At 37.5% G+C, this 13,578-nt stretch overlaps 2 protein-coding genes across 2 annotated transcripts; one reads left to right on the top strand and one right to left on the bottom strand.

Annotated features, from left to right (window-relative positions):
• The first annotated feature begins 4,773 nt into the window (after positions 1 to 4,773).
• Positions 4,774 to 8,993, top strand: LOC148850501 (Ribosomal L29 family protein). The gene is made up of 2 exons (XM_088944799.1): positions 4,774 to 5,295; positions 8,462 to 8,993. The coding sequence occupies exons 1-2, from the start codon at positions 4,972 to 4,974 to the stop codon at positions 8,642 to 8,644; spliced, it is 507 nt and encodes a 168-aa protein (XP_088800925.1). The 5' UTR covers positions 4,774 to 4,971; the 3' UTR covers positions 8,645 to 8,993.
• Positions 8,994 to 11,816: 2,823 nt separating this feature from the next.
• LOC148850502 (signal peptidase complex-like protein DTM1) lies at positions 11,817 to 13,138 on the bottom strand. Its single transcript, XM_088947137.1, has 2 exons — positions 12,664 to 13,138; positions 11,817 to 12,149 (listed from the first exon to the last, which is right to left on the bottom strand). Exons 1-2 carry the CDS (start codon positions 12,909 to 12,911, stop codon positions 12,062 to 12,064), a joined length of 336 nt encoding a protein of 111 aa, XP_088803263.1. The 5' UTR covers positions 12,912 to 13,138; the 3' UTR covers positions 11,817 to 12,061.
• Between the last annotated feature and the right edge of the window lie 440 nt (positions 13,139 to 13,578).

Below are 13,578 nucleotides of genomic sequence, written 5' to 3' on the forward strand. Positions count from 1 at the left end.
AAAATGTTTAACTAAAAAATTTGTTAAACTGATTTGATTTTTACAACTAAACTCGAATTCATTATATTTAGTTGAACCAAGAATTAGAAGATATAATTTGAATTGAATTTCAACTCAAACTTGAATGTAGAAATATTTTAATTCAGCAAAGCCAAAACATGTAAATGTTCAGCTCGTCTCCATTGTACCCTTGGTTTAGGGTTGACCTTAGCCGAGCCAATCTGGTCTGAGTTGCACTTCACTTGTTGGACTATAGAGAAATTAGAGGAAGTGTTGTGAGAGACGGACTGGGACCTGATGGTTGAAGCGATGACTCATAACCCTTTTTGGGTCCCGGTTATTTGATTGGGTTGAATGGGTCGATTGCCCGGTCACTATTACGGTTCTCTTTCCAGTCGAAGTATAACAACCTGATCAAATAATATAATTTACTGGGTAAATTGCGTATAAGTACTATGCATTTTGGGTAATCTTTCTTTAGTATATGAACTTTCAAAAATTGCCACGTGAATGTTACAATGGATGATAAATTTACCAAATTGTCCTTTACTGTCATATACAATCAAATACCTTTACAAAACTGACGAATTGCTCTCTTACATATGCCAACAGATGAGGATCATGGAATACCCTAATTGGTAGGTCATTGACAATTTGGTATTTTCCATATGCTACTTATATCCAGCGAACTCACTCCATTTATCTAAGATTGTTAAGTGCGGGGTCAAAGAATTCTTGACTAGGACTCCAATGAGGAAACGGGATCTGCTCCTCACACAATACGGATGCCTTACATGCACATCCACTCTGCATTGGGAACATCTCCTGTGATTAATAACTTAAGTACGGGAGATATTCCCATTAAATACATTGTAGGATGTGCGTGTGAAGTGCAGATCCAGTCTCTCCAATGGGATGATTTAGAGATGGTATTAGGGCGGCATCTTTGAAAGGAGGTGGATTGATTGTGAGTTTGGGACTCAACTATTCATCGCTATTTGGGTTTACCTCGAGGGAGAAGATAATAAATGATGTATTCTTTAATGGATAATTTTGCGATTCTAAAAGTTACAAATGTATGTGACATAGTGTACATCAGATAATAGAATGCTAATGACCAAGCTCCAATCTCCTACCCACAGGAGACTATAGCTGTATATTGAGAACATCTTCAGTGTTTACATGTTCCCATTCATGGGAGATGTTCCTAATATACAATTATGGTGCCCTGTGGGTAGGTGTGGATAGGAGATCGGAATTCCTAATGATCATAACCAAAGTGATAGTTTTCAAGAGTTTAAATATGTAATGGCATGTTTTAAGGTTTGAACACTAAATTTAGACTATCTCAAAGTATAGGATAAAAGTATGCAATTTACCCTATTTTATTTTATTCAGTTTTTTCCATTGTTTTGTTACTCTTTTTTAAGCAGTTTTGTTTAAATAATGAATAAAGGGTTCGATGATGTTTTCCCAACTATGAATTAATAGGTGGGGCCTACTTTCATAAAAGAAGTTAAAGGATTTTTCCACAAGGGAGAACTTCGTAGAGAGAGAAACAAAACCTTTATTGTGTTAATCCTTAAATGTAGATCCCCAAAAACAACTAATCAGTTTAGACCCATAAGTTTTTGCAATACCCTGTATAAAACAATAACCAAGATAATAGTGAACATACTGAAGTCAATTCTACTAAAAATTATAAGTCAAAATCAAAATGCCTTTGACCCAGGTAGGTTCATTTTGGATAATGTTCTTATTTCCCATGAATTCATCCACTCTGCGAAAAACCACCAAAAAATAACTTTATGGTTATAAAGTTGGATACGAGTAAGGCTTATGATAGGGTAGAATGGTATTTTCTAAGGACAATAAGTTAAAGTTTTATTGTTTGGTTTATGCAATGTGTTTCTTCAGTCTCCTACCAGTTGATTGTAAATGGTAATTTGAGTCAGACTTTCTATCCAGCCAGAGGTCTTAGGCAAGGGGGTCCTCTATCCCCGTACTTATTCCTCTTAGTTTTTGAAGTGTTATCTTTAGCTATTCATAATGCTCACTCTCTTGGTAGACTTTTAGGAGTGCAAATTAATATAAATTGCCTTACCATCACAAACCTATTCTTTGCAGATGATTCCTGTGTCTTCACAGAAGTAAACATTGAGCAATGAGGGCTGATCCTAGAAGTCCTCCACCAATATGGCCAAGCTTCAGGACAACATGTGAACTTCTCTAAATCTGAAATTTTCTTTAGTCCAAAACTACATCATAGGTTCCAGAAAATGATATCTAGGGCTATTGGAGTTAAAAATGTTGGCTCTCCCTCAAACTACTTAGGTTTACTTGCGGGGTTAGGAAAGTCCAAAAAAGAGTATTTTAATTACAATTGTGAAAGATTGGAGGCCAAATCAAAGGGATGGAAAACCAACTTTCTTTCTCCGGTAGGAAAGGAGGTATTGATAAAAGCAGTGTTAATGGCAGTACCAGCCTATACAATGTTAGCCTTCCTCATTCCAATAGGAATTTGTGAGAAAAAAAAATCAGACATTTTTTTTGTAGGGGGAGAATAGCAATCAGAAAAAGGTTAACTGGGTGAGTTGGAGCAATATCTATAAAAGTAAATTCTTTGGAGGGTTGGGGTTCAAAGACCCTCATCTTTTCAACCCAGCCCTCCTATCAAAGCTCGCTTGGAGGCTATGTACAAACAAGAATAGCCTATGGGGCAAGATTACAAGGGGCAGGTACCTAGGGGATACGAATTTTTGGAATTATAAAGTCCCCAGGTCCCGCTCTTGGGGTTTTAGAAGTATTTTGGCAAGAAGAGAGATGTTAAGGGAGGGGGCTTGCTGGAGTGTGGCCTTAGGAAAGGGCATGTCTCTATGGGAGGACCCGTGGATTGATGGAATCCCCCATTTCAAACCAATGGGTCCTCAACCTAGATATAGTGAGAAGATTAAGGTAGATGCTTTGATTGATATGCAAACCATGAATTAGGATTATAGGAAGTTAATTGAGGTCTTTGACCATAATACCATTGACAAGATAAGTAAAATTGAAATTCTTAGGCTGGGGGGGGGGATATTCTAACGTGGAACCCAAATCCAAAAGGTAAGTTCTCAGTTAAATCAACTTATCAGTGTCTAGCTAATAAAGTGCAGCCAACTATTCAGAGTGTAGTCCAAAGCCCCTCTAGCGACAAAATCTGAAAGAAAATTTGGGCCCTAAAAATCTCTCAGAAGATAAAGCATTTCATTTGGAAATGTTGCTATAACAATATGGTCGTGAAGTAGGTTTTAGTGAGAAGGCAGATAGGAATTGAAGACTTTTGCCCAATTTTGTGGTAGAGAACCTGAATCTGTCACACGTGCCTTGTTTATGTGCGATCATGATAGAGCAGTTTGGTTTGGCAGTGATTTAGCCATTCACGTGGACACTTCATATCTTTTAACTATTTTTATGATTGGTGGGGATGATGGATTAATCATGATTAGCATCTATCTTGTGTGGGTGATGACACTCTGGAATTATCTGCATTTGTTCTGTGGAATATATGGAAAGCCAGAAATGGCTTCATCTTTGATTCTACATATTCCAACCATTGTAATACTTTGCATGTTATTTGCAGGTTGAGGATGAAAGTGAAGAGAGTTTCCCTTCCAAGATCAATAGATTGTTCTCAGCCTAAAAAGATGGTGGTCAAGCCTTTTTTGCGAAGATGGATGAAGTGTGAAGGTTGCATTGCTATGACTAATGGAAGCTTTGGAGATGATAAAAGCACCTATGGTTTTTGGTTTTCTATTGATAGAGGGCATTTCTTTTTGCTAAGTGTGGACCTTGCTTCTATGTAGAGGCCACGACATTTCTTGAGTGTGTTTTGTTTATTTATGGTATGGGCCTAAGATCTATAAATATTTTTTGCAACTCTTCTATTATAGTTTTTGTCATCGCTAGGAACTCTTTTCATTGTGATCCTAGTATTTGGTTGATCCTTCACAACTTGTATGTGCTGTCTAACTTATCCTTGAAGGTAAGATTAACGAAAAGGGACTCTATTGGAGCAACGCATAGACTGGCTGCTAAGGGCCAAGAATGGTGTTCAGGAATTTTGGGAGCACCCCTTGCTTTGGATGCTTCCCCCTTTTAGTGCTGAAGATGTCTTGCAGGTGCCTGACTTGGAGGGAGGGGTCTTTGACCCTCCTTAGTTTTCTGTTTTTTTTCCCGGTTTTTTCTTTTATTTGTGGTTGTGTTTTGTTTGTTTTATCAACCCCCCCCCAAAAAAAACTATGAACTAAAAGGTCACGTGGCAAATTATGGCCCCAAGCCTCGAGTTCAAATCAGCCCTCCACAGTGTCCCACAATGCATTCTCGTAAAATATTTGAAACATTTCCCGATGATAATACTAGAAATGATGATATCATCATCGGAAATTGTTCTCAATACACGGCGGAGATGTGCTATGCGAAGTTGTGGGGGGTTATTTGATCTCCCAAACCTCATCTACAAGTCAAGATAGCAAGAGAACAATCTTCGGTACTTGTAGATACAACTAGGACCAGTAGTTGTTGACTAATGACTAGCTTCACGAAACTCCCTATACAAGTAGGACCAGTAGTTTATCATATACCGTTTGAAGGGTTGGGCGTTGAGAAAGTCAGTGTCATCAGGTTTCTCTCGGTCATAATTTATGCTTTTAAAATTTTAAATCGTAGAAAAGTAGAAGAAGAAAGAATATCATGATTTAATCATTTAACTGATCTCAGAAGAAGTCCAGGTCTAGTTGAGGTCCAGGCCCAATCCAGCCCACTGCTCCACGATTGAGGTTAAGTGGCTTTTCAGTCATTTTAAAAATGATATATTTATTTTATTTTTAATAAGAAAAGAGCGTTATCCATAGATATACTACAACTGTTCTCTCAACTTATCACTCTCAGACTGAGCGGGTGGGCGAGCGGGAGAAACGAAAGATCGTGAAAATGCTGAGCCTCTCTGTAGCTTCTCCTTCGAGCGTTTTCTGTTCCTCTTCAAAAATCATATCCGGAAATGCGAAATCATCCTCCTTCCATGGCATCCGAATTCAGCATGTCCTGCCACTTCGGATGCCCTCTTCGCGAAACCCTGCTTCGTCTGTGGTGATGATGGCGAAGAGAGAGGAAGAACTGAAGGAGATTAGAGCCAAGACCACCGAAGAACTAAACGAAGAGATTGTCGATCTCAAGGGTGAACTCTTCATGCTCCGATTGCAGAAATCAGTCCGTAATGAGTTCAAATCCAGCGACTTCCGTCGAATGCGAAAAAGAGTAAGATATTCCAAGTTATTTCATCTCTGAGTTTTCGATAAGTTAATTTTGTTTAGGGTAAAAGACTTGAACCTCCCTTCATCTTTGACCTAAATACTAAAACTTCCCCTATCTTTTTAAAATGAACTTAAGCCTCTCCTCTCGGGTAATTCATGGGACAAAGACCTCCCCAGTCCCCTCCTCTAGCAATCCGTTAGCAATCTGTTTACATGTGACCTTATGTTTGGGTGAAATTTTTTAAAAATCCAGTTTTGCCCTTTTTGCACGGGAAATCATATAGTGTAAAATAAATTTTCTCTTTTTGCTGGGAAATTCAATCAAATCTGGCTTATTAGTGCAAGAAAAAGAAGTGAATACCGAAAAATTCCAGGTTGCAACCTAGGAATGATTCAGAAGAGGTTGTGACCGAGAAATTCCAACTTGTTCAATCAAGTTCCATGTTCACCAGTGGTAATAGAGAACAAGGGAGAGAGGGAAAGAGAGAAAGGAGGACAAGAAATAGATAAAAAGGATATTAGGAAGATGAATAAAACGAAAACAGGGGGGGGGGGGGCGTTGGTTGATTGAATTTTGTTCAAAACAGAATAGTTGTAGGAAGTTTAAATCTTAAACAACTTTTTGTCTTAATTAGCTTACTTTCTCTAATTTTTTTTTTCTTCAAAACCTTTGTAAACACTTCTTTCCTTGTAACGGGCTTTATTGGATTGTCTTCTCTTTGTATCTCCATTTCTTTGTTTTCCTAGTGTTTGTTTCTTTTCATATTTCTCCATGTGATGAAATCGTGGATAGGCATCCGTAGCAGAAAAAAAGAAAAGGGTTCCGATAATGAAGCAAGGACATTACAGATCTTGCTTGTAGCTGAGAGAGATCAGACAAGTCATGGATTTCACCGTAACCACTGGAAATCGATTTCCCAGACAACTATAAAAAGAGATCAGACTCTGGAGTTTGATTTCTCGTGTCTAACATAAATTGTGTGTTAATATTATTTAAAGCTACCACATTTTGGTTATGAGGAAAAGTCAGATAAATGCCCAGCACGATTTTTGACAAGATAGATTCGTTTTGAAAATTTGAAGAATTAGCAATGGCAAAAGAGACTTTTGGATAACTCAGTTGAATATTACTCTAGTAGGAGAGGTCTTAGTCCATTTTAAAAAGAGAGGGGAGGTTTTGGTATTTATGAGAAATGTGAAGGAAGGTTTAAGTCTTTTACCCTTTTGTTTATATTCTCGGACTTTTCGTGGGAAAATTGAAACGCAAAATAAACAGAGGTTTCTCTTTGCTGCTTCCTTAAATGAGTAATCCCTTTTTTGACCTAAGTAATGTCTTCAAGAAACTTGTTCCGTGCAGTCAATGTAAAAAGAAATGGGTTTACAGTTGATGGATGCTTTAGAAAGGGTTTTGGTTATTGATTTTTGGTACCGTTTGGAAATTGCAACAGCTCTTTGTAATTGTCTAATCACACATTCAAATTTTATTATTGGTTCTTTTCTTTTCCCTTGGGAAATGATTGAGCTTTCTTTTGATCCTTTTCACCGGCTAGTCTAAGGATGAGAATTAGATCTTTTGCATCATATAAGATTTTTCCATATTTTTTTACCAAGTCTTAGACAATTTTGTGCTATTTAAAATGTTACCTTATTGTTCACTGGCTTTTGTTGTGAGCTTGATTATTTAATTTCGGCCTCTGCAGTATTTTGTTATTCTCTTTTATTTCTATCGGGCAAAGAGGCTATAGAGCCGTTGGGGCTTTGGAAATGTGGTAAACGGGTGGTTTTTTATGTTAATAAAGATAGTATGGTTCTTTTTTATTGATATTGACTAGAAAATAGTTGAACTTACATCTCTGCAATGAGAAATGACATCATTTTACATCTCTGCAATAAAAAGAGAATAAAGAAAAAGAACTAAACAAGAAAGGGAGAAAAGGAAAGGAAGGATCAAGACTCAAGAGGACTGGCTCTGTACAAGATGCCGGGTTGTGGTGTTCATGTTTAGTTTTCTTGCTGAAGAGGTACTAAGTCATAAAAGTTGTTCACATGAAAAAGGGGAAAACGACTTGTGTGTTTGAAAGATAAGAAACAAATGGAGCATGTGAGGTATTGCATGTAATTATATCATAAACAGTCTCTGTTGAAAATTCCTAATAGGGCAAATGGAGCATTTTCTTATGGTGGAGAAACAATTATTTTGTTCTCAAAAAGAACTACTGATGCTTTTGGCCTCAACTAAGTTTTAGAAATGTAACATGTTTGACTAGGGTTTTCCATTGACTACTAAATTTGAAGTTCCCCTGGTATCAAAATTGTTTTCTAATGGCTAAGCTCAATGCCCAGTTTGTCTGTACTCAGATTTGATCCCAGACATCAACTTCAACCACCAAAGAACTTATCAATGAGGCTAGCTCGTTTTGTTTTTAAACCAAAGCTCTACTCCATATCACTATGACAAGTGTTATCGCCTTTTCTTGTTATTGTGGTTGTTTCGTTTTTTGCCTCTTTTCCATTTTTTTTTTCAGTCAGGGGAAAGAAAAGGAAGAAGGTAGACTCGGATTGTTGTTGAACTTGTCTAATTCCATCAATGTTGTTGCATGGTCACATAGACATGGGAATCAGAATCTAAATAGGCAAGATAGCAAGATTATAAATGGACTTGTCTAATTCATAATTTCACACATACACACACACATACATACCTATAGAAAAAGGTCTAAAAGTTTATCTTTGTCTATGTATTTTTAGGAAAAATGGCATCCATTGTGATGTGTACTTTGGCTGTTTGTTTATGTCAAATAGTCAGAAAAGAAAGCGTTATGTAGAAGTATCCCCTCAATAATCCATGGAGTGTTTGGATTTAATATCCAACAGGGACATTTCATCCATTTATAAGAGTCCCTGAAATGCTATATTCCATAATGAGTTAATAAGACGTTACAATCTATTTTCACTTACCTTCCCTTCTGGATGTCATTATATTCCTTTTTTTCATACTCGCATGTTAAGTCACCAATACCATTACAAATTCCTCCTTATCTATTAGACTTTCTTTGCTTGTATCTTTGGGCATAAAGGCTTAAGGCACCTTGGAGACTTTTACCCTCACCAAGTTAGTGGTTTGTGATGTTATCATTCTATAATGATCAATCCTTTTTCTCTAAGCACAGATTGCACGCATGCTTACAGTAAGAAGGGAAAGAGAGATTGAAGAGGGAATCAACAAGAGGTTATCAAGAAAGCTTGACCGGCAATGGAAGAAAAGCATTATTGTCAGGCCGCCACCATCTCTCAAGAAATTGCAAGAGGAGGAGGCAGCAGCAGAAAAAGCAGAAGCAGAAAAGTCAACATGAGCCTGACTTTCACATTGTAATCACTTTGGTCTTTGGTAGCAGAGTAGCAGCATTAGTTGAATTTGTCAATCTTTCTGTATCACATCATCAATTTATTTAGGCAGTTAATTCTTCTTGTGGAAGGGAGTATAATTTAAATACGTGGTTTTTTTTTTGTGTGTGTGTGTGAGGACTTGAAAGTTGAAAGTAGTTGTCCCAATGCTTGCTGATGAATATGAATCAGTTGCAGGCGGGGCCCTTCTTCAGAGGTGGCAATTGCATTGGGTTATTCTGATCTGAGCCGGTACCACTCTATTATAGGACTCCCTGTTCCTGATTAATAAATTTGAATCATCTCAGGTTGGTGAAATATTAGCAGGCCTTGGGCTGCACATTTTGTCAGGATTTTGTTAGTGAGTCAGCGCACAAAATACTAACAGAAGTTGTCTATGGTTTCATAATATTCATCTTCTAATCTACTTAGCCATCATCCTTTATCCCTTCATTCTTTCCGCAGTAATTCTTGTTCCCACACAAGTACATAACTACCTGGTACCTGGTAGTCCCAGAATTTAGCTGGCAAAAACAAAAAACTGTCTTTCTATGGGATTATGAAAAAGCTGGAAAAGGAAAATAAACCTGAAGCTACTTAAAACCCTGATGCAAGGTTAAGATTAGTGGTTATTTTTTAAAATCTGAATTCTGAACACATCATAACACTAGCAGCGGCTTACACTGGAGAAGAGAGGAATTAAGACTGAGGGTCCGTTTGGTTTACAGTTGGAATTGAAATCCTCCGGAATCGGAAGTAGAATGGTCTATTCCTATAATCTATTTGGTTCAGATAAGAATGAGAATGGGAATTAAAATCAGCAGGAATGAGATTTTATTCCCGAGAAATAGGTAAGAAATGGCCATTCCTTCAAATGAGAGAATGTCATTCCAGTAGGAATAAGATTGGGATTCTGATTCCGATTCCAGACCCCTATTCCCGTTAACCAAACAGGGCCTGATACTGGATTATTACTTTATTAGAGAAAGTAATTTACCAATATGGTTTGCTTTCTAATGTGAGCGAGTGGACGACTGGACATTGCCATTGGTTAGCCACTGCCCACTGGTTGAGATTCGCATATCATTTTTTTATATTACTAAGCTGAGCAATGCAAGAGGTGTTATGTCCTGTCCTGTGAATTAAGAGAGAGCGCCATGCTAGCACTCGCCTAGCAACTTTATGGAAGCAGTGCACTCCGGCAATGTGTATATGGCTACAAAGCACAGATGTGATTTATGATTCTGAAGTAGTACAATTTAATCACTAGTTTAATTGCACTCTAAATTTTGTAAATTTATTTGCATCAGTACGAATTCATGAAAATTAAAATGAAGAGTGCAAATTCTGCTTCACTTCCGGTTCATGCTTTACTTCAGTTGCACTGCACACAACACAAGGTAGGACCTCAAATAAAAGTAATTAAGAATTTGTTTAGACCAGTGCAAATAGAATTGCACTGCAAACAAAATAAAGGAACTTAATCAAAATCGATATCCATTAATTCCTTTCTTAGGCAATTTCCATCATACTGGAAAAGATGATACCTTCAAAAGAAACAAAATATGCACATGTTAAAAACATTGTTTTTTTAATACTTAGATCCTTCATGCGTTTTGGTAAATGGAGGGGAGAAAGTTGACTAATGGAAAAGTGGTTTCGGTTGCCCGACAATCCTATATTAATTTTTTGATAAATTATGGGCCCTACAATAAAATATTATGAGATAAAATTGCCCCCTTCTAATAGTAACATTTTATGGGTAAAAATGGTCAATGTTTAATTTGCTTAAAAGATATATTTCAACAAAACTAATATGGGCAAGTGCACTTATCTAGATAAATATTTTCTTGATAAATAAACAAAGCCTTGTAACTAATGCCTAATGGCTACAATTGATATAACTGAGTATTGTTATTTTCAAAAATGTCACCCCATCCAATGTTTTAAAACATGGAGATGTGATACCAAGCATTTTAATACCTAGAGGTGTGAGGCATAGTTCAAAACGTATTGGGCTTAATCCTCCCAAATATAAGGAGGCATAAGTGGAGGGAGGAGGAAAGATCACCTTTTATTTTCTTTTTTTATTTTATTTTCTTTTTTACTTTTCTTTTCTTTCTTTTTATCTTTTTATATGAGGTGTGCCTAAGGTGCATCACGCCTCATGGAAAAAGCAATTGAGGTGTACACCTCTTGCACCCGAGGCATATACCTCAGACATGTCAATGCCTGGAGTGCTGTCTCCAAGCCTATGCCTTTTAAAACACTGCCCCATCATTGGTCTAAATCACAATTTAAGTTCAAATGAATTATTCAGAAAAGTTTTAATTAAGATATATAATTAAAATGAAACAATTAACAAAGTAGTTTATCATGAGAAATCTGAACTCAATTTAAGGGTCATCATCATCATCATTGAAGCCTTATCCCAACAATATGGACCAGTCACATGAATCCTACTTCGTCATTCCATTTTGTTCAATGCCATATCCATCATTAAATTATTAAAACATGAGTGCTTAAATTAAGTCCTTTTGGATATGCTTCTAGTTCTTCTAGCCCCTTCAATTTGTCGTGAAGAAAAATTGAAAATTCTAATCTAGATTTTTTTTTAGTAGGGTGAGGGGTGATGGTGGTGGTGGTGAGCAAATGGCATCTGGTTAAATCGAGATTGAAGACTTTGATGAGTCACTTGCCAAAGACTAAACTGTAATTTTCTGGACAGGTTCACCATATAAATCAGATTATTTGTGGAGAAACCCCATCCTACCTAGTTCAATTGCCGACTTATCTAAATTTTAGATTATGAAATTACCGGTACAGAAGTAGAATCACTTGTATGTTGGATTGTGTGCCATCTCCATCGTCGTTCCCCTTAGATAATAGGAAGCACAAATGAAACTTCATAACACAACAAGGCTCTGAGCTTTTCATCTTCTGGATTTGACGACTATATAAATGGTGGTTATTCTTTTCTTATTGGCTTTCTATATGGGAAGGCATGTGGGTAACCCCAGTTTGTAATAGTAAATAGTTGCCTGGTTACTTCTAAAAGACTAAAACCCTGATCAAAAGTTCAGAACAATCGAATGATCTGTCGAGTGTTGAGTCTGTTGACCATCCCAGAAGTACACAGAATGACAGAACTTGGGCCTTGGTGGCAATATGGTATTTCCTCTCGTTACTGAAAACGATAAAGCATGTTGTTCATTGTTTAGGAAAAAAACAAAGAAATTCATCTTAAACTAGCTGAGAATGATACAGATTTCTTGACACAAATATATGATGGAAGTCCAGAAATTATAATCTAGACGAGGAAGCGTTACATGTCATATATATCGAATGGCATCTTGTGTTGAGTGAGAGAGGTAGCAGGTAGTTCACTAGTTGGACACAAACATCCACCATTTGTAAAGACCAAAGCCATAGACTGTTGTGTACAAAATTATCCTCAACGGGTAGATTCTAAACCTGCAAAACAATAACAAACCGGATTCAGGAATGATCACTAATGCTTTCAAACAAGATATTAGCTCTATCTTCAACTGGATGATTGGACGAGGTCGTGGAGTAAAGATTTACACTTCTTAAGATCCCTTTGCAGAAACAGAACTTAGAAACTCTCTAGCTCTTTCTCTTTGCATCACCAACTGAACTGACACAAGGTTGGGATTTTAGTGGGAAGCTTCAGAGCCGGTGAAACATCAGCGAACTGGAAGTTAGGCTTTTAGTCACAACTGAGAGAAGGTTTACCGTAATGAGCAATTATGTTGACGCATTTTATGTAAACCTTAAGTAGTTTGTTTTAATGGGGTTTAATTAAGCAAGCATTATATGATCACGGCTCTACAAACAAAATGAAGGAAAAACGAACAGTACGAAGAAGTAATGGGACCAAGACCAAACCTTCAGATCTATTTATAAGAGTTCAGAAACGAAAAGGATAGCGAACTTCAGATCTAAAAGAGTAATAGAGAAAATTTACCCGGTCGATTTGGATCTCTGAGAAGAATTGGCGTCTCCTTGTTCGGTGGTCATTGGGTAAAACCACTGAGAGAAATCGCGGTCGAAGAACTCCCAGTCGGGGAGAAGCAGACCGGCGATGGCGAAGAGACCGGAGAAGTAAGTGACTATCATCTTCTTGAATGAGTAAGTGAAGGCTCCGACTAATAGCACCACCGCGCCCAAGAAAAGCAGAGAAGACCGGAGAACGGCGTCGTTCGCCATCGCCATGCCAGACGGCTGCTGGTGCCGAAAATGAGAAACCCTAACCTCAGACGAAAAGCTAACCCTAGGAAAGAGTCAAAAGACGAAGACGCAGTTAAAGTGTTTGATTGAGGGCCTCGGCGAAGATAATAGGGGGTGGAACGTGGAAAAGAGGCATGAACAGATGAACTGCTGTTGTCCGTTGATAATTGACATTGGATTGTTGGCAACTTGCTTGGGCATTAAATGAAGACGGTGGCTGCCAGTCACTCTGCCGGTGCGGGCTGCGGGCTGCCGCCTAAGTCAATAGTCATTTCCCAATTTATACCCTTTAGTTTAGGTCCCATATCGTTTGGTGCAATGCAAGTTTGGCATGAGAAGGTAGGAATTCTATAAAAGAATTCCTGACCATGTGGTCAAGATCTTCATCCTGCAGTACGCTCGATGCCAATGAATCATGCTCAAAATCCGCAATTTCTGAACTCCGCTTATATTTTTATTTACCGAAAACAACCTCGGGTTATATTAGTCTGAGAGACTCATAGGGTATAAGAAGACCTCAGCCTTGTTATAAATACACCTTTACACCATGAATTTATGCGTAAATGGGAAATATTGATATTCATATAAAGTTTTACATAGTTTTTATTAGAAGTAAGTTTTCTTCAATTAGGGAAAGTACAGGGTATTTTGG

The sequence above is a fragment of the Nelumbo lutea genome, chromosome 5 (assembly GCF_056320005.1).
Source record: "Nelumbo lutea isolate HS-2025 chromosome 5, American lotus-T2T, whole genome shotgun sequence".
Taxonomy (NCBI): Eukaryota; Viridiplantae; Streptophyta; class Magnoliopsida; order Proteales; family Nelumbonaceae; genus Nelumbo; species Nelumbo lutea.

Bases quoted from the DNA above. Each gene is read 5' to 3' on its own strand.
- LOC148850502 (XM_088947137.1), bottom strand. From the start codon at position 12,911: ATGGCGATGGCGAACGACGCCGTTCTCCGGTCTTCTCTGCTTTTCTTG. The intron at 12,150-12,663 runs GTAAATTTTCTC...ATTGTTTTGCAG, and splicing joins CAGAGATCCAAATCGACCGG to GTTTAGAATCTACCCGTTGA.
- LOC148850501 (XM_088944799.1), top strand. From the start codon at position 4,972: ATGCTGAGCCTCTCTGTAGCTTCTCCTTCGAGCGTTTTCTGTTCCTCT. The intron at 5,296-8,461 runs GTAAGATATTCC...CTCTAAGCACAG, and splicing joins TCCGTCGAATGCGAAAAAGA to ATTGCACGCATGCTTACAGT.